Genomic DNA, 20303 nt, shown 5'->3' on the forward strand with positions numbered 1-20303 from the left:
GTACCGACAGTGTGCCTGATGAACTGGGTTCCCGATAAAAAGTCGGGAAATAGTGCGGTACCATGCCATATAACGTTGAATAGGAAAGTGCTGCGGAGGTGGGGTCAAGTCCCCTCGCATGTCCCAAGTATCCAACTGCTCGTCAAGCCATGCCATAAATGTGTCATTTGCCCTGGACTGATCATCCCTCTCATAATGTAAAGCAAGCCATGCAGGCGGACTCGGTATAGGCTGCGACAAGCCAAACTGACGAAATACCCGCTCGGAGGCATGATGCTCGACAATATTGAGGCATATGAGCGGGACAGAAACCCTCCAAATATGTCGGCCGAACATGCAATATGCTGGCAGGGTACCTATCACCTCATCATTGTACGACATCCAAATGAACTATCAAATAAGAACATAAACCGTTAGTATGTGCAACACTAAGTTAATCTATAACAAGTAAGTTTAGTTAGATATTCACCTGTGTGTCCTCCAGCAAATCCAACACATCTCTGCAGAGGGGGATATTATGATGGGCATCATACTCTCGTGCAAGAGTACGGCGCATAACCCACCGCGGATCGAAAGGCAGATGCGGAATTTCTACATTAGCCGGTAGCTATGGTAGAGGTGGCTGAAACTACAGAAATCGCTCCCAGACCCAAACCTAACATACAAAGTTGATGTAATGTATAAGATTAACTATAACTAGGTAGAATTGTAACTAATGGACATATTATTTGAATATGTTGTCACATGTAGAAGCGGCAGAAAGCCACCAACGTCTCTCTGTGTGCCGATACAAGCCCGACACATCTGCCTGTACAAATATGAGATGACAACACCACTCCAGCTGTAGATGGTTGTATCCTCGAACCAGCCAATATGATGCAGAAAATGGAGGCTCACTAGGTTCCCCGAAGTGTTCGGGAACAAGACCCCCCCAAGTAGAAGGAGCAATAACAACCTCGTATATAGCTGTACATACACCTCCGCTGACTCGTCGGTGATAGTATGATGGATCTACTCCAGGTGGTCTCTAATGGTGACCAACTACATACGACTGGACCCAGACGCTACAGTCTCGTCCTCCGGCCTGAAACCCGCGAGCATGTGCATCATATCCCAATAAGACTGTCGCGAATAATATCTCATGGTCGCAGGCAGTAAAACTGGCAAGCCATCAGCGGACATGCCATATAAATCTCAGCGTCCTGGAGTGTGATGGTGGCCTCGCCGATGGGCAGATAAAAAGTGTGCGTCTCCGGTCGCCACCGCTCAATCAAGGCCGTGATCAAAGCCCAATCGAGCTGTATCCGACCAATCCTATAATCCTATATAATCCCATCTCCTCGAGGTAATGGACCATGCGGGAATGTAGAACTCTATGACTCAAAAAGTCCCACAATAGATCCACTCTCCTGATCCGGAAAGTCTGCGTAAGCAACTGTCCGTCCCATATATACTTGGATCTATGCTGGGGCTGTAGGGCTAATAGATCCAACGTCCGAGGGCCGGGATGTATAGTCGCGTCCATGTCGTCAACTGTAAATTAAAACAACATTAATTGTATTTTATTCTGTATATTAAATATTAATTTTTTGAGATACACAATTTTTAGCGATATACAAAAATTATACCTATGGGTTCCGGGCTCGATATTTTGAAGCCCAGTGGCATCAAACTATCATTAATAATTATGTGTTTGTTTTATAATTTAAATTCATATTTTTTAATAACTTAATTGTACAAATTATATATATATATATATATATATATATATATATATATATATATATATATACCTATGGGTTCCGGGCTCGATATTTTGAGGCCCAGTGGCACCAAACTATCATTAATAATTATGTGTTTGTTTTATAATTTAAATTCATATTTTTTAATAACTTAATTGTACAAATTATATATATATATATATATATATATATACCTATGGGTTCCGGGCTCGATATTTTGAGGCCTAGTGGCACCAAACTATCATTAATAATTATGTGTTTGTTTTATAATTTAAATTCATATTTTTAATAACTTAATTGTACAAATTATATATATATATATATATATATATATATATATATATATATATATATATATATATATATATATATGGATCTCGGGCTCGATATTTTGAGGCCTAGTGGCACCAAACTATCATTAATAATTATGTGTTTATTTTATAATTTAAATTCATATTTTTTAATAACTTAATTGTACAAATTATATATATATATACACCTATGGGTTCTGGGCTCGATATTTTGAGGCCCAGTGGCACCAAATTAATATTGTAATTATGTGTGTTGATACAATTATTAACTTAATTGTACAAAGTTTGCATTTTCAACTACCAGTATAAGATACTTAAACAAAATGAATTCTAAGCTAAAATACTACACATTACTACACTACAAGGCTCTAAATTTTACTACGCTAAAAGAGTCTACATTTTACTACGCTAAAAAGGTCTAGATTTTACTACGCTAAAAATAATCTAAACTAAACATAAATAACAAATAAATTTAATTGCAAATAAAACACAAAACGACATGAAAACACATATATATAAATCAGGATATTAACAGACAAATTTATTTGACAATTTATATTTTTTTAGAAAACACTAATATTAAATCCGGATAAATTTAACACACTAGTTTCGAAAAAAAAACACAAACCGAAATAGAACACATACAAATAAAATAATATGCATTATTATAAAAGTTTCAACTTAAAATAAGTCGAAATACCTCGATTTAGAATTTTCGGAAAGCAAATAGATTGAAATTTTGACTCCGAAAGTGTGAATCAACAATTAATACGAAGCTCTACTCGAATGTGAGACCTACGTTCTTCACCTTTTATGTGACGGGGGACCCGATTTTTTTTTTAAATAGTGGGCCAGTGGGTATGGGAGTGGGGGACCAAGAAGAAGAAGATATAAAATATTGAGGAAGAAGAAGCAGAATGGTCTTGAAGAAGACGACTCGTTTTAAAAAAAAAGGGGTATAGCGCCAGGTATTTGGGCGCTATACCTGTTAGTGTCAGCTTTCTATTTGGGCGCTATACATTAACGACACAGTTAACGTTAATGTATATCGCCCAATATTTGGGCGCTATATATAAAAATGCCATTTTTTTTTACACCTATTAAGATGCTACTTGTCCAAAAGAACCACATTTTGGTTCCGGACTCCAATGTATAGATAGATTTAGTCAAATTTAGTAAATGTATCCATTTTTTTCATTATGTTAAAAGAATAAAAAGGAAAAACAAAACTTTTGTTGATTATTTGTATTTATCACATTGGACAAGAGAGATACGTCAGTCAGTGAGACGCGTCTCCTTCCCAATCGCCACAGTGACGAGACTTCGAGTTCGGGGCAAGCAATAATACTTTGGGCTTTTGGAGTTTGGTTTAAAATCTCTCATCAGCCCCTTTTTCGCTTTCTTTTTCGATCTTCCTCTCTCTACTCTCATCACCATCAAAGATCAGTAGACGCACTACAATCTCCTCACAGATCTGCGGTAATAAATCTTTTTTCCTTAACACCATTTCGCGCTCTCTATGTTTATCAATTTACCATTGTATTTTTTTACATATATATACAGCTGTCGATTTGTATATCACTTTTTGGTATAGAAAAATGTTAGGGTTTGGGTTTGTTAGTAACTTATCTTTAAAGTTTTACTCGTTTGCATGATTGTTCCTTTTTCTTTTTCAATTTACATGCTGATCAGGCAAATAAGTGTGGAAGAAGTGTATCTAATATTCTTTTGATTGATGTGGATATGTCTCGTTGTTTTTATGTAATTGAAGCAAATGAGATGAAGCTATTTCTTTTTTACCTGGTAAAGAATAATAAAAAATTTAGTTACAAAAATAAGGAGAGTAAAAGTCACCTATTCGATTGTTCCATGACACTAATGAACACGAAATAGCACCCAAGGGCGTGGCCTTTATCGAAGTGGTTAATGAAGTGGGAGGAGAACCATGAGATCTCAGGTTCAAATGCCATTGAAGGCACAAAATACTTTGATTTCTTCCAATTTGCCTAAGCCTTAGTGGGAAGAGATTGCAACTAGTGGGATGTAGCAGGCATCGGTGGAATAGTTGAAGTGCACACAAGTTGGTCCGGACACCACCTTCATAAAATATAACACGAACTTTGCAAATACTTTATGTGAGTTTCGAAAATCTAGCATGGTATTATGGAGGATGATGGTAACTTTTTCAAATTCTTCGTGGGGGTAGTGCTGGCAATTTTAACCCAAAATTATTTGACCTGCCCTACAGATCCGTAGTAAAGCCGTATCCAACTCGGCCATTCAAAATATTGGCAATTTGGGTTCATCCCGTATTTGCCCTACAGATTCGTAGTAAAGACGTATCCAACTCGGCCATTTAAAATATTGGTAATGTGGGTTCATCCCGTATTCAACGTGTAATAAAAAGGTCCAGTTTGGGGTAAAAATGATTTGAAAACGGGTCAAGTGCACACCAAGAAACCAATCACCTGATAAGTTCACAACAACAACAACAACAACGACAATAACAAGAAACCCAGTGAAATCCCACAAAGTAGGGTCTGGGGAAGGTAGAGTGTACACAAACTTTACCTCTACTTGTTAAGTTCATAATGATTTTGGATATTGCCTAATAAAGTCAAAATGAAGTATATAGAAGTATAGAATAGATTGTACTCGGGAAACCACCTAAACCTATGAAGTTCTATTGCCAGTGCCAAATTTACGTTTGAGGCTGAAATTGACACCTTGCCTTTTCAGTTGACGTGTTCAAGTATTTCAAGTGACTTTCTGTTATTCCATGAGACAAGGACAATTTCTTTGTTTTGAATTAATGCACTAGAGTTTCTCTCGTTGGAGCCGAAGAATAAATGCCTTCATACCCAAATTGGTTGACTGCTCTATCCGCCCGTAATAAACTCTTATCCAACTCGCCCATTCAAAATATGTGTAATATGGGTTTAACCAATATTCTACCCGTAGTAAAATGGGTTGAATACAGGTTAGAAATGGATTGAAAACAGGTCAAGTTCTCACTAAAAAATCTTTCACATGGTACGCTCACACTCTTTGGGACATTGTCTGATGAAGCCAAATATGAAGCATATAGAAGTATAAAACATAGTCTAAGTTGCTTCGACACGGCAGTTTAGGTGCTGCACCTGTGTCGACACGACACTAGCATGGGTGTGGGTATGAGATCCGTATTAGATCTGGCCAATCAATTTTGGGTACTTTGACCACGACGGATGGAAAAATTTGAGACGAGATACAATTTGATTCCCGAAATCAGAACCAAAACAAGGGTTAATTTGAAGAAGATAGCATATCTTATCTAGTAAATCAATACTTTACTTATCTACAACTTGAGAATAAAAAAAATCCACATTTTACAAGCTATATGTAAGTATTCCAATAAATTTCTCATAATTTAGAGATATTTTTTTCTTTTTTGAATTATTTTTAGTCGGATCCCCACACCCGTATCCGTACTAGGATCCATATCCCCGAATCTTAGAATTTACATCTCGAAGGATCTGATCTCTAGATCTGCACCCGTGTCGGACACCCACACCCGTGTCCGAGCAACATAGAACAGAGTGTCCTGGAGCCTGGAGTTAATTTCTAGTGCCAAATCTTGGTCTTCTTTGAGGGTGAAATTGAGACCTCGCCATTTCAGATGACGTGTTCAAGTATCTTAACCGACTTTCTATTATTGCCTTAGACAGGGATAATTTCTTCATATCAAATAAATAGAGTAGAGTTCTGCCAAAGTTTAATGCATAAAATTAATGGTGGATACTACTTGAGTATATGCATTGATCCCAATATTCAGTCTGATTAAAAAGAAGGAAAGAGAGTAATTTTGGTACCTATTGGATGCACCTAATTGTGTAGTAGAATATGTTATTATGCTTTGTCGCATGACAAAAAAGATTGTGAAGAATTAAAACTCTGAGAAATTTAATTTATATCAACTGTATCTTTTTTACATTACTCATAATTCTATTTGCATGTCATTACCAAAATATACTACTTTTCCTTTTATATATAAACCACCAGAAATGGAAAGAATCTTCCTAGTCAATGTTTTAAATGTTAACGAGTTGTACCTTTCTAAATGACTTATCTTATTTGCTTAATTTCTCCTTCTCTTTGCTAGAAAATTAGTGAAATTGAGCTCGTGTTTGATTTATTGATTGCTGTAGATTTTTACTATAATGATGAACTACTTTAGGGTAAAGACGATGATCCACTGTTCATATCTCTTTTTTGGAATAGAAGGATCTTCAAGATCGCTAGTAAATATTCTTGCACATTGAAAGAGTTCGAGCCAACCAATGTTGTGATGGAAATCCAATAGAATGTGTGAGTAATTCAGAATATCAGTTCCATTTTAATTGTTTATTGTAAATTAATGTATAAAATGCGAACGGATTTTTTCCTCACACCCCTATATAAAATCGGTCAAACCTCTTTGGCCCAAACTGTTAATTACCCAATTAGCTTTGACCCGCATTAAATATGCGCTGATTAGGTTATGAACCATTTTTGTTCAACCATTTTCAACTTGCCCAAATGCAATCCAATCCGGGCATTTGCTACCACCAGTGAACATTGTGTGTTCTATTATCTGCATGTTTAAGAGTATGTATCTATGTGCTTGGTGGATGTCTCAGCAGGTTTCAAGGTTTTGGTTTTTCTTTTTCCTATTTTTGCATTTAATACGTGATGATGTTTTATTCTTTCGATCATTTTGACTGTAACGACTAATAATATCTTTTGACTGTCTATTCAATCATATCCCTTTACAGATTATAGGTAATTACACATTGGGAAGGCTTCAAAATTATTCTCCCAAAACATTTCTGAAGAAAAGGAAAAGGGAAGCAGCTGTTGCCAAGGAAATTTTTCTGCATGACCTCTTGACATTTCTGCAATGTCAGGGTTACTCAATGTATTCATCTTTCTATATAATGCATACTCGGGTTCTGATTTTGTATTTGCTGCTTTCTGTTGGATTCTTTTTATCACTTTCCTCTGTTTGGAAGAACATATTTGAGCATGTCTATCCACCTTATCTCTTGGATTTTCAAAACTATTTGTTTGTCAATGCGAGGGTGAAGATTCTTTTATGTGATCAATCTTATTTCGTTTGTTTTGTTAAGATTTTTACTTTTGATGCAAGTTTTATTTTGTTTATTAAGTAGGTTAACTTGCACTCTGTGTTCGTTGCTTAATGGTGATATTGTTGCCAGTGCTACACCATTCTCTTTTACAAAAACTATAATTATGCGTCAATCCTGAATTAGTCGAGGTTATACTTTAAAGTTAATCCTCCTAATTTATGTTGAGCAATTGATCAGAAGATGCCATCTCCTATCAACACTTGTTGGGAATTATATTAATACATACATTTAACCTAGATCATGTTTTTATCCTTTCCCTCTTGATCATTCTAGCTTATACATTTTTCTCTCCCCTTTTTGTGTCCGAGCTTTGGTACAAGCTGTATATGTGTTTACCTCAAGCTTTGCTAATAGCCTTATTAGCCTCTTTGTTAACTTCCTTACATTCTTTAAAGGATTCTTGTGCTGTTGTTAACTTCCCGTAGTCCTGCTTTAATAGTTCTTTATTTCCTCATTCTATCACCAAGATCTCTATAGTCATGGTCGTAGGCCTTTACACACCTTGAACTTCACTTGTTACTCTCTCAATTCAACTTGACATTTCCTTATAATTCATTAGCTTTTAAGTCCCATACTCCCTCCCTCTATTGTTTGTCCATAAATGCTACTACTTGGTTTGTGCTTTTTAGTGTCCACTATTGAATTTTCGGTTGCATGTCATTCTTCTCAGTTTTCTTTTTCGCTCACTCTTTTGCTTCACATCCAGGTAAATTAGTTTGTGTTGGATGGTTAAAACTTCTTCTGGGATGTCAATGCGGTCCTTACATTTGACCATGTCATTTATTTCTGATAAGGATGGAATTAATTTGGTTATGGTTACCTCACACAAATATTTTCCATGTGATTTCCTTTTTTACAATAGGTGTAGCTAAAGCTAGATCACAAGGTGACCTCACACAAATATTTTCCATGTGATTTCCTTTTTTACAATTGGTGTAGCTAAAGCTAAATCACAAGGTGATACAAACTTTGAAATAGTGTTTCGTTCTTCATTCCTAGCACGATGACCATATTCCAATATATTAGGTTGGATCTATCACTATATCTACCCATATGTCCATTTAGGTCTCCCCCAATAAACATCAGTAAAGATCTGGTCGTCACTCGGGATCCTTTGAACCAAGGTATTCGTTATTGTTAGGACCTGGTTTAGTTATCTCATCTAAGTCTCTTTGGGGAGCAAAATCTTTTTAATCCAACATAATTTTTTGAAGAAATCACAAATTTTGTTAGAAATGAAATAGATCCAAAGTGATCTGTCCCTTCCCCCAACCGCGCACATAGCAGGAGTTTACTGTATCGAGTTGGCCTTCTATAAATTATGACGGGAACTTTGATATAGAATGAAGATTACTAGTATTATTAAGGAGGTAAACTGACGTTAGCTATTTGGTAATGGATACAAGTGGCGTGCTAGTTTCCTCTCGTTTCCTTTTGACCAAAGTATCGATATCTTTCTAGAATTTATTTTTCCCCATATTTAGCCCTATTTGTGGAGGATAGACACTAAGCATTAATTTTTTCATTTAGAACAAATTTTATGAGGGAAACTTTGGTGTAGAACAAATTGCTGTTCGAAAATGCAGATTGTAAGTATATCTTTATGCTGCTTGAAAATACAAAGTGTCATGCTATGTTCCCCTAGTTTCACCAGAAATGAAGCATGTCGCCTTAATCTTTGTGGCATCTGAATGTTTTTGTTGGTTTGGTGTTCACGTTGTCTATGTCATTCTGACTGCTCTTATGAAAGTCTTTAGAGATATGAAGGGTGGACATCAACGTTGGGCTTCTGAACATATAATAAAGGAAATTGCTAAGTGACAACTACTCAGAATTTATTTTCTGGAATAGGCTGAGGTGCTGAGCTAGTCATTGGAACTTCCAAAATGTTTTTTTTTGCTATGTGCTGTCAAAACATGAGATCTGATTTTGATGGATCCCCTGGCATTTTATTTTTTATGATATCTCTCTGTAATGCACTTCCTGTATACACTTTGCTTAAAGTATACATGGCTCTTGTTTTTCTGGAAACCCTAAACCCTACAAGGAAACTACATGTTGCGCCAAATGAGTACTGAGAACCTATTTTGCTCGGACTCTCTAAACATGTTGCTGTGTGTTTGTTGGATCCTCCAAAATTTATGCATTTTTTTGGACGATCTGACACGGGTGCGACAATGTTTTGGAGAGTCCGCGCAACATAGCCGAGAACTTCAACCTCTTATTGAACATTGGTCAAAGTTTGACCTTTCGACTGCGTGGTCGCATGAGCCTCTTGTTCAATGTATGACTTGTTCTTTTTGACTGATAAATCAGATATTCTTGTTTGCATCCATTTTAGATGGCTCGTTGATGCATGAAATGGGTGTTGCTGAACTGCTATAATGTTTAGTGGTTCATGCTTAAAATTATTTTTGATTTAATTGTAGTCATCTCTAAACGGGTCAGCTTCAAATCTCCCTGACAACACCGGACGCTCATTTCCTTCATCTTTCTCTCCTCAATCTGGTGCAGCTTCCCCTCTTTATCATCACTCTGGTGAGTTGTTTTCTGTATTGTTCTTACTTTCTGATTTTGAAGCAAATGTACTAGCAAACTTCTTCGTCGCAGGAAATATTCAGGGCCTTCATAACATGCATGGGAGTTTTAATGTTCCTAACATGTCGGGTACACTTGGTTCAAGAAACACAACAATAAATAATGTCCCTTCAAGCGGTGTCCAGCAATCTGGAAATAGCCTCTCTAGTGGTCGTTTTGCATCAAATAATATTCCCGTAGCCCTTTCACAGGTTTGTCTATTTCTTTTTTGTTCAGGAGAATAATGGAAAAATAATAGAAAAAATCTCTCTAAGATGGTAATTGTTGTTAATTTCTCGGTTTGGTTTCTCTCCCCCGGTTTAAACTTAATGTGAGATGTTGGAGAAAATACTTCTGAAAAATTGAGAAGAAGTTTTGATTTTGAATGTTGTAATTTGATTTGGGAAGTGGAGTTTTTAGTGAAGATCTTGAGAGACATGCTACTATTAGTTTAAACCATTTCAAGCATTGACTACAATTAGCTTTCGAGATCTTCCTGCATCTGTTTTTTTCCTTCTCTTTTCTCATTCTTTATTCACGGCAGGCTAACAAACTCTAGAGCTCAACCTTCATTGCATTGCATATCTCTGTTGCAGATATCCCAAGGAAGTTCTCATGGTCATTCCAGCATTACAAGTAGAGGTGGTATGAGTGTTGTTGGTAACACGGGATATAGTAGTAACACTAATGGTGTTGGGGGTTCTATTCCTGGAATTCTGCCAACCTCTGCGGCCATTGGTAATCGAAGCTCTGTTCCAGGCCTTGGCATGTCCCCAATTTTGGGAAATGCTGGTCCAAGGATGTCAAACTCAGTTGGAAATATAGTTGGAGGCAACATTGGGAGAAGCATCAGCTCTGGTGCAGGATTGTCTGTGCCTGGTCTTGCTTCTAGACTAAATTTGACTGCGAACAGTGGTTCTGGAAATTTAAATGTTCAAGGATCTAATAGGCTAATGAGTGGTGTCCTCCAGCAAGGTAAATTTGCCTGAAATGCTGATAGTTTCTCTTCTTTTTGTTGTGTTAGTTTCTCTATCTTGCTGTCTGTTCTTTGTTTTAATATCCAAAACATTTACTGATGTTATTTTCATACTTTACATAGGCTTAGCTAGTTTCGTTCTTTCTTGAATGCAGTACCTAATTTGAAATATAGACGTTTAAATTTTTTTAATAAATTCCTTTACATATCTTTTTTGGTCCTTTTTTCTAAATTTTGTGAACTGAAAATTTCTATGTAGCTTTAACTTGAAATATGAAGAGGATATTCTTTGCTGGTAGTTGGTTATAGGTAGAAGTTTTTCCAGGCAAACAGTCTTTTATTCCTCTTTTTTTTTTTTTTTTTTTTGGGGGGGGGGGGGGAATATGAATCATCTCCCTTAGCTTTGGGTTTGTGATGTATGTCTTGACCTTGGAAAGTATATACATAACCGCCTCATTCCACCTTCAAAAGTAGGATTGGTTCTAACCTTACTTTCCTTAAAAAACACAGTAGCCAAAATGGCCCATTTCAACATACGACGAAGAAAAAGTTAAAAACATGGAGAAGTTGAACAAAAATAATATAAGAGTTGCCCTCTCCTTCCCCCATTTTCACCTTTACTACATAACACTAATTGGGAGGACGGAGGAAAGAAGAGGAATAGGGGTAGAAGGAAATAATTGGGGTATTTATGTTCAATATGCCAAATTTGTACATTTGGATTTGAAATATGCATTTTAACTTTATTTACATAATGTTGAGAAGGTTATGTATACATTTATGAGATGTTATGTTTATATTTACATTGGCTGGGTGATTTATGTACCTCCAGTGTTGTGAAGAGCGTGAAGCGAGGAAAAGCGACAACCCCCATTTCACGAAAAGCGAGAAGCGAAGCGCTCGCTTTTTTTAAGTGAAGCGGAATTAAAAAAAAGTTTAAAATAAATACTGCATAGACAACACATGTAATTGTAAGCAAATGTTCAATACTTCAATTAAAAAACTAAAGAGTAGCATCAATTAAAACACAAAAAGAGCATCATATTCTTCTGCAAGATTGTCAAATTCTTGTATTCCACTATCATTATCATATTGCTCGTCATCTTCTTCAACTTCATCTTCTTCATCAACTAGAGACAAAGTAGCTGCCTGTTTTCCCTTCCTATGTGAACTTGAAGTTGAGGTACTCCCCCTCAAACCATAAATCCTCTCCCCAATTCCATGCGCCTCCGCAACATCACCCCAAGTGAAATCAGAAGTATCCTCAAATACTTCTTCATCTGCATGATCTTCCGAGACTCCAGTTAGCCATTCATTAGCATCATCGATGTTGTCCAAACTAATTGGATCAATTACATTGCGAGCGTTGTAACGACGCCTCAATGTTCTATTGTACTTAATGAAGACTAGATCATTGAGACGCTTCAAGGTTAGTTTGTTCCTCTTTTTGGTATGAATCTGCAAATAATAAGTAATTAGTAAGATTAGGACAATTGAGATATAATTTAATTATCTCAATATACTAAATCTTTCTTATTAGTTCTTGCATGCTCAAACACGTTCCAATTCCTTTCACACCCGGATGAGCTACATGTTAGACTTAGAACCTTGCTGGCAAACTTTTGTAAATCTGGAGTGGAATGACCATATTGCCTCCACCATTCAACTGTAGAAGTAGAACAAATTTTCAAAACATAATATTGATAAAGAAATAACTTATTAACTATAAAACAACATATAAGCACTCGCTCACCTGATGACTTCGTCTTTCTTTGTCTAATGGCCATGTTTTTTCCAAAAAGTTGCTCAACATTCTTATAAATACTAAATTGCTATGTGATTTTATCTTGCACGGATTCTTCAGGTATCAACTTCTCAATACATTCATGGTATCCATTCCACAAAAGTTCATCTCCTAGAATCCTCTCTTCATTGTCATAAAACAGTTCCGGGTTCAAAACAAGTCCAACTGCATGCTAAGGGCTATGAAGCTTACTATCCCACCTTTTATCTATGATCTCAAAGACTCTTTTGTATTTTCTTTGATCACTAATAGAGGCTTGAATAGCCTCCTTTGCCCTATCAATTACTTCGTACAGGTAGCCCATTTGTGGCCTTTGCTCCCCATCCACCAAAAGAAGCACTTTAACTAAAGGACCACCAATCTTCAATGCATGAATCACATTGTTCCAGAATGAAGGAGTAAGTATAATATATGCAGATTCTCTCCCTCGAGCTTCCCTTTCATAGGCACTGCTAGTGTACTCATCTGAAACATACAACTTCTTCAAATTGCTTTTTTGCTCATACATCCTAGCCAAAGTCAAGAAAGCAGTAGCAAATCTTGTCTTTGCAGGTTTCACCAAGCTTCTTTGGTTAGTGAATCTCTTCATCATGTTCAATAACAAAGGCCTTTGAACAATATAAGAATGCACTCTAATTACCTGATTAAAGACAGTACTGAAGGGTCTTTTCTTGAAAATATCACCGAAGATCAAATTAACAGAATGTGCTGCACACGGAGTCCAATAGATATGCGGGTAGCAAGCAGACATCATATCACCAGCTTTAACATTTTCACTGGCGTTGTCCGTGACAACTTGAACAACATTTTTTGCTCCAATAGAGTCTATTTTACTCTTGTACAAGGAGTACATTTTGGTTGAATCAGTAGAAGAGTCGCTTGCATCAACGGACTCAAGAAACAGGCTTCCCTTAGGAGAATTCACCAAGATATTGATGATCATTTTTCCATTTCTTGCCGTCCACATATCCATCATAATGGAACAACCAAACATGTTCCATTCTACTTTGTGTTCCTCCACGATTTTGTTTACCTCTGCCACCTCTTTTTTTAGATATGGCCCTCTAACTTCATAATAAGTTGGAGGCTTCATTCCTGGGCCATATTGGCCTATGACCTCAATAAAAGTAGCAAAAGTGTTAGTATAATTAACACAATTAAAAGGAAGACCTGCATCATACATCCACCTGGCAAAAAAGGTAACTGCACGGTCCCTCAAAATCGCTTTGGCATCAACTTGAGGATTACCACTTTTTCCCCCCTTATCTCCAGATTTTTGCGGGAAGTAACAATCCATAGGACCTTTGGTCTTGCCAGTAGATCCACAACTAGAAGACATTGGTGGAAGCATCCTTCCCCGCTTTTGTGATTTTGGTGGAAGCGACAAAGCATCGTCACCTTCTTCTGTTTCATCATCATCATCATCAAGATTATAAAGTTCTTGTTCATGAATCATTTGAGTCTTTAACTCTTTCTTTTTTGGAAGGTAAGCTTTCAATTCTTCCTTCACATGCCCCGGAACTTTAGGACAAGATGCGACATTTGGATCACCACTGATTAGATGCGCTTTTTGACGATAGATTCCTCCATTTGTAATCTTATCACAAAAAAGACATCTAATGGCTATCTTGTTGGTCTCGTTAACTCTTGCAGAGTAAGCCCAAGCCGGGTCTTTCCTATCTTCTTTTGGCGCCATTAAAAGATCAACTACATAACACATAAGAAAGGCAATAAGAACTAAGAATAAAAGATATAATAATTGGCAGAAACTTGGCAGAATTTTTCTGAAAAAAATTCGCCAGCATTTCGGCGCTTTTTGGATGTTTAGAAAGAAAAAGAAAAAGAAAAAGAAAAAGAAAAAGAAGAAGAAGAATGAAAATAAAAAGTGCAGAACATACCTGTTGAAAGTTGTTGTTGTACTGTTGAAGAAGAAGAACCCTAATTTGAAGAAGATAAATCACTGCTTGAAGTTATTGAAAAAGAGAAGAAATCGCTGCTGCTAAAGAACCCTAGTTTCTCTGTCGCTGCTGAAGAAGTCGAAGAAGTCTAGAGAACTAAAACAGAACCAAGTTTTTAATTAAATAGGGCTTTGAGTCTTTTAAATCAAAAAGCGTCCGCTCGCTTCTTCTCGCTTCACCGCTTCTCGCTTTTTACAGAGAAGCAGTCGCTTATACATACTAGAGCCGCTTTTAATGGTAGAAGCGCCGACCCTTCCGCTCCGCTTCGCTTCTCGCTTTAAGCGAGGAAGCGCTCGCTTTTTTTATCACTGTGTACCTCAAGCTAAAAACTGAGGGGAGTAATTCCTTTTTTGGGTTTAAAAAACAAACTGAGATTATCCTATTCAATTGTTTATTTACAGAGGCTGGGCTGCTTATGTGGCACTAATTGAGGGAGAATCCTCTTTAACCTTTTCTTCTTCTTTTTTTAACTCAAAAAAGTAGTTTCAAATAAGGCTTGTTTTTTTAAAGCTAGTGTTAAAATTTATACAGTTTCTGCTTCGTTCTTCGATAACCTCCTTTTGTAGCTATTGGCTATTTGAGCCTTGAACTGTTGATTTCGTGCTCTTCATTTCACATGTTTTTGATTTTTTTTTCCCACCATCGACCTCGCCTTTCTTAGGACTTCCTCAGTATTTAAGAGGCACATTATTATTTGATTCTGTTTAAATTCAGTATGTAAATATGCTTTGATGGTACTTACTTTTAGCTGCTTTTGCCATTAATTCTGCATAAAGTTGTTGTTTGTAGATTTTAAGGTGAACTAGGCACCTACAATATATATTATGTTGTAGGTCAATCTATCGTCTATGCTAACGGTACCATCTGCATTCAGCCTCTCCGCAGGTAATGTCTATGTTTGGTAATTCATATCCTCCTGCTGGTGGTCCACTATCTCAGAACCATATCCAAGCAGTCGGCAACCTTAATTCTATGGGAATGCTGAATGATCTGAATTCAAATGATGGGTCTCCATTTGATATAAACGATTTCCCTCAGCTAAGCAGCCGACCTAGTTCTGCTGGAGGGCCTCAAGGACAATTGGGTAATCAGAGTGCCTTTCCTTCCTGATTTTCTGCACAAGTGATTTTATTTTACAATTCATTCAGAGTACTGAGGAAGGAACAATCTCAGGTTCACTGCGAAAACAAATTGTTCAACAAAATCAGGAATTCAGCATTCAAAATGAAGATTTCCCAGCCTTGCCTGGATTTAAAGGTGCTTATATGCATGCACAAAGCTCTTCTCATGCTTTCTTAAGTTGATAAATCACTCAGCATATATAACTTTGGTATGACAATTTGTTCGGTGGGGTCAAAAAGGTAAGGGTGGGAGGACGGAAATAGAGGGACATGAGTCATTTCGCTGTTTTGTTAAGAAACAACCTACCAGGGAAAGTGAAAGTGGAAGGGTGCATACCCCTCTGCGCGAGCCTTTTCATTTCTTTAATTGAGTGGAGAGCAAAGGTATCTGATTTACTCCCCTTTAAGTTGCGCCAATCAGCGTGAAATGAATGACAAATACTTCGGAGTAGGTAAGTCAACCAAAGCCCTTTTCCTTTGCCCTTTCATCCCTTCCCTTGAAACAAACGTAGTGTTGGTGGATCTGAATTCTCAATTCCTAGTATGACTGGTTGATGTCGCACCCCACCAGCTAAACTTTCTCACTAGTCCTGGGCTTTATTTGGTGTATAGCTCCCTTTTATTTTCTGGGGGGAGTGCTAGGAATTATGTTCAGCATGCTTATGGGGCTTTATTCCGTAGTTGTTTCTTTTATATTTTTGTCTTGCTTTATGCATGGAAATGTTCCTATCTTGCATGTTAAGTCTACTAAGTGCAATTGCTCTCGTGTTTGCTTAGGTGGCAATGCTGATTATGGTATGGATCTACACCAGAAAGAACAACTCCATGATAATACTCTTTCTATGATGCAGCAGCAGCAGTTCTCTGTAAACACAAAAAAACTGGATTACTATTTTAAATGCTGTGTTTACTAGTAAATGGTTTTAGCCTCATGACTCTGTCCTCGATTGCTCAATCTTTCATAAACTAATGCGCAGATGGGCAGATCTGGTGGCTTTAACTTGGGAGGGACATACTCATCACTTCGCACACAGCAGCAACAGCAACAGCAACATGCCCCATCGGTGAGTAATAGTGGTCTCTCTTTTTCAAATGTTAACAACCAGGATCCACTATATTTACATGGTTCAGATGTCTTCTCGTCATCGCACTCCAGTTATCACCAACAGGTGCATTACTCTTACATTTTTGCTCTTATTTGTTTCATGTTCTTCTGTGTGTCTTTCTCTTTATATTTTGGGGTGCTATTGAGGTGAGATATGTATCACATGCACTCTGCATAAAGAGAGATTGAAGCCCTCCTGTGTTGGAGACTTCCCTTCCTTTTAAAAAAAAAAAATCATGTTTTCCCCTTAACTATTTCTGTTTGGAGGTTTCTTTTGTTTACTTATTCTTGTTTGGGTCAGGTGGGGTTTTGGGGGGTGGGGGAGTTGAGGTTGGTATTCCTTTGTTGCCTTTTGTGTTCTTCATTCTGTGGAGAAGTATGTGTATTTTTCTGAGTACATGTACGAGACTGGTTATTCCAAACCAAAAATTCGATTTTATCAGAAGAGCCACCTCCTACCCTTCCGGGGTAGGGGTAAGGTCTGCGTACATCCTACCCTCCCCAGACCCCACTAGTGGGATTTTACTGGGTATGTTGTTGTTGTTGTTGTTGTTGCCACCTTCTTCTGAAGCATGACTGAGTTGAGTTGTGACGTGGAAAAGCTAGAGTTTTGCTAGTATTACGCTGAAGTTTTTTCTATATTAAGTGTAATTTGTGGTGCATGCTATAAGTTCTGTATTCATACAGCTTTAAGTGATACTTTACTCGCTTTTCACTTTATTTGATTCAGTCTGGTGGACCTCCTGGTATCGGGTTACGACCTCTTAATTCTCCAAGTACTGTTTCTGGTATTGGCTCATACGATCAGCTTATCCAGCAGTATCAACAACATCAGAGTCAATCCCAATTTCGACTGCAGCAAATGTCTGCTTTAGGTCAGCCGTACAGGGATCAGGGCATGAAATCCATGCAGGCCCAAGCTACCCCTGACCCTTTTGGTATGCTTGGTTTACTAAGTGTAATAAGGATGAGCGATCCGGATCTGACTTCTCTTGCACTTGGAATTGATCTAACTACTCTTGGATTGAATTTGAACTCTGCCGAAAATTTACACAAGGCATTTGGTTCCCCATGGTCTGATGAGCCTGCCAAGGGTGATCCAGAATTTACTGTACCGCAATGTTATTATGCCAAGCAACCACCTCCTCTAAATGTGAGTGACCTTGATATTCTTGTTTATCTTCATTCGATTGCCGTTCTTTAAATCTACTAACGCGTTTGAATTGGCTGCAGCAAGCATACTTCTCCAAGTTTCAGTTAGACACTTTGTTTTACATTTTCTACAGGCAAGTCCCTCTCATAAGCAAGTCTAGTTTTTCTTGGCCATAAAATTTGAATCTAGAAATAACTCAATCTGTTATTCATTGCAGCATGCCAAAGGATGAAGCCCAATTATATGCTGCTAATGAATTGTATGCTCTCTTTTCTATGAAAATTGGTTTATAGGGTGCTATTTCGTTGTATTGTAATTCCTAATAGCAATTTAGCTTTCTATTGCTTCTTGGGATCCGCATACAAAATTACTAACCTATTTGTGGATGTTTGACTTGCTTCAGTTGTTTGTTGAATATGCTTGATAACCATTTGCATTATTTATTTCATACAGGTATAATCGGGGCTGGTTTTACCACAGAGAACATCGATTATGGTTTATGAGGGTCGCCAACATGGAGCCTCTTGTCAAGACCAACGCCTATGAGAGAGGATCTTATATATGTTTTGATCCAAACACATGGGAAACAATCCGCAAGGTATGGATTTCGTTCTACGTTTTGAATTTATGTAATTTGAGGTTCTAGTTTTCTGATTTTCTGCAATTCTTTCTTTGCAGGATAATTTTGTGCTCCACTATGAGATGTTGGAAAAAAGACCTCTTCTACCTCAGCACTAACGATTCTGTTCAGCTTATAGTTGTACATTTTTCACATATCCCATTTTCTAGTTCCCACCTGTAGTTTTCTGCTCAATTGGGTTTTTTGGCAGCCATTGTTACTGTAATGTTTTCTCAGTTGGTGGTTACCTGTTGCTTCTTCTAGATGCTGCAAGTCAAAAAGGAAAATATTCCGGAATAATTCTCCCATTTTCCCTGTCGAACCATACTTTTTTGTGGGTGGAAATGCCATTTTTGATATTCTAATTCTAAGCAGGCAGCAGGTCAACATGGCTGCTTAGGATTTAAAGGGTATTTTGGTCAATTCAGTTAGATGGAACATAGTGATTGATTTTCTTCTAGAAATTTTGAATTCCAAGCTAAATGAACTACTGTAGCTCATGCATATATTTTTGTGTCTTGTCTAAATTGCCCTTTGATTATATCATCATCAGTCATTACACATTCTCCAAAACAACTGTCCTAGCGGCCTACTTTGTACTCCCCTACGTGGACCCTACGCTCAGTCCCGCCCAAAATGTTTCTCACCTTTGCATTTGCCAACTGTTCACAAGCTAGCGTTTGGCCATAGATTTCAAATTTATTTTGAAAAATTTAATTTAGGTGAAGTTTGGTTTGAAGATAAAAATGTGTTTGGACATATGTTTTCAAAACATATTTTCCAACTTTATTTTGGAAAAACATGTATATAATTCCCAAGTTTGGGATTTTGGCCCAAAATTAGCAATTGGGATGATTTTGGAATTTGAGATTTTGCCAAAATATAGGCAAAATTTATGGCCAAACATAAATTTTGAAAATAAATCTCAAATTTATTTTGGCAAAACTCATGACCAAACGTGGCCTAAGCTATTGACGTCTGGTTTTGTAATTAGTAATCACGGGAGTCACGTGAATAACTTTTGCTCTTTTATTTGTTTATTATTTTTTTCCAGGGGGGTTGGGGGGTTCACTTTTGCCCGACGAGTAGGGGTGGACGTTCGGTATTTCAGTTCGGTATGTAAGAATTTCGGTGCGGTATTTTGGTATTCGGTTTATCAATTGTGTATACCAAATATCATATACCAAAATATTTCGGTACGGTTAGGTATTTCTTATTTTGGTTCGGTACGGTTTCGGTTTAACAATCAATGAATAATCAATGCTAACAGTGCACATGTACAATTGAAATTTTCACTCTAAAAGATTCTGTTTTCCGATATATAACAGTGCACAAGCACAACTGCACATGGCTGAAACAAGAATAACATATTATATTCTGGCAATTCTGGCTGAAACCCCCGGCAAGCAATTCACTGATAAGAATAACATATCACTGATAACCAATTCACATGGCTTAAGAATAAGTGAAAAGCAAAAGTTGAACAAGACAACAACTTCTTTATAATCTGGCAATCTGCAGTTGCGCGCCAGTATACTGTATGTCATATTATACAATATTACAATCTGCATTCTGCACGCCAGTATTAGTATACAAGTGAAAAGCAAAAGCTGGCCAACTGCACAATGCACATTACACAACTATATTAAACAACTTAAAAACAGTTGACAGTTCAATACTGCAATCAACTGGCCAACTGCACATTACACAACTTAACACTTAACACTTAAACACAGTGCAATAAAAACACAGTCCAACAAAAAAAGTCT

At 37.1% G+C, this 20303-nt stretch overlaps 1 protein-coding gene and 1 non-coding gene across 6 annotated transcripts; one reads left to right on the forward strand and one right to left on the reverse strand.

The window, feature by feature from the left end:
* Positions 1 to 3252: 3252 nt before the first annotated feature.
* Positions 3253 to 19040, forward strand: LOC107813402 (putative NOT transcription complex subunit VIP2). 5 transcript variants are annotated; one of them, XM_075219488.1, is made up of 15 exons: positions 3416 to 3532; positions 6270 to 6400; positions 6847 to 6989; positions 9651 to 9759; positions 9832 to 10010; positions 10395 to 10773; positions 15411 to 15620; positions 15710 to 15793; positions 16435 to 16523; positions 16635 to 16826; positions 17493 to 17915; positions 17996 to 18048; positions 18133 to 18174; positions 18369 to 18513; positions 18594 to 19040. In XM_075219488.1, exons 3-15 carry the CDS (start codon positions 6972 to 6974, stop codon positions 18651 to 18653), a joined length of 1983 nt encoding a protein of 660 aa, XP_075075589.1. In that variant the 5' UTR covers positions 3416 to 3532; positions 6270 to 6400; positions 6847 to 6971; the 3' UTR covers positions 18654 to 19040. The 5 variants fall into 5 exon arrangements, with proteins under 5 accessions (XP_075075588.1, XP_075075591.1, XP_075075589.1 ...); XM_075219491.1 differs by having other exon boundaries at positions 3417 to 3532; positions 16635 to 16721; XM_075219489.1 differs by having other exon boundaries at positions 3419 to 3532; positions 6314 to 6400.
* On the reverse strand, positions 9679 to 9759 carry LOC142163704 (small nucleolar RNA snoR35). The gene has a single exon (XR_012694646.1). It is a non-coding gene; the product is annotated as a small nucleolar RNA snoR35 (small nucleolar RNA).
* Positions 19041 to 20303: the final 1263 nt, after the last annotated feature.

The sequence above is a fragment of the Nicotiana tabacum genome, chromosome 8, assembly GCF_000715075.1.
Source record: "Nicotiana tabacum cultivar K326 chromosome 8, ASM71507v2, whole genome shotgun sequence".
Lineage (NCBI taxonomy): Eukaryota > Viridiplantae > Streptophyta > Magnoliopsida > Solanales > Solanaceae > Nicotiana > Nicotiana tabacum.

Coding starts and splice junctions, on each gene's coding strand:
- LOC107813402 (XM_075219487.1), top strand. Junction 10,011..10,394: donor TTCCCGTAGCCCTTTCACAG/GTTTGTCTATTT, acceptor TCTCTGTTGCAG/ATATCCCAAGGAAGTTCTCA. Junction 15,794..16,434: donor AGCCTTGCCTGGATTTAAAG/GTGCTTATATGC, acceptor GTGTTTGCTTAG/GTGGCAATGCTGATTATGGT.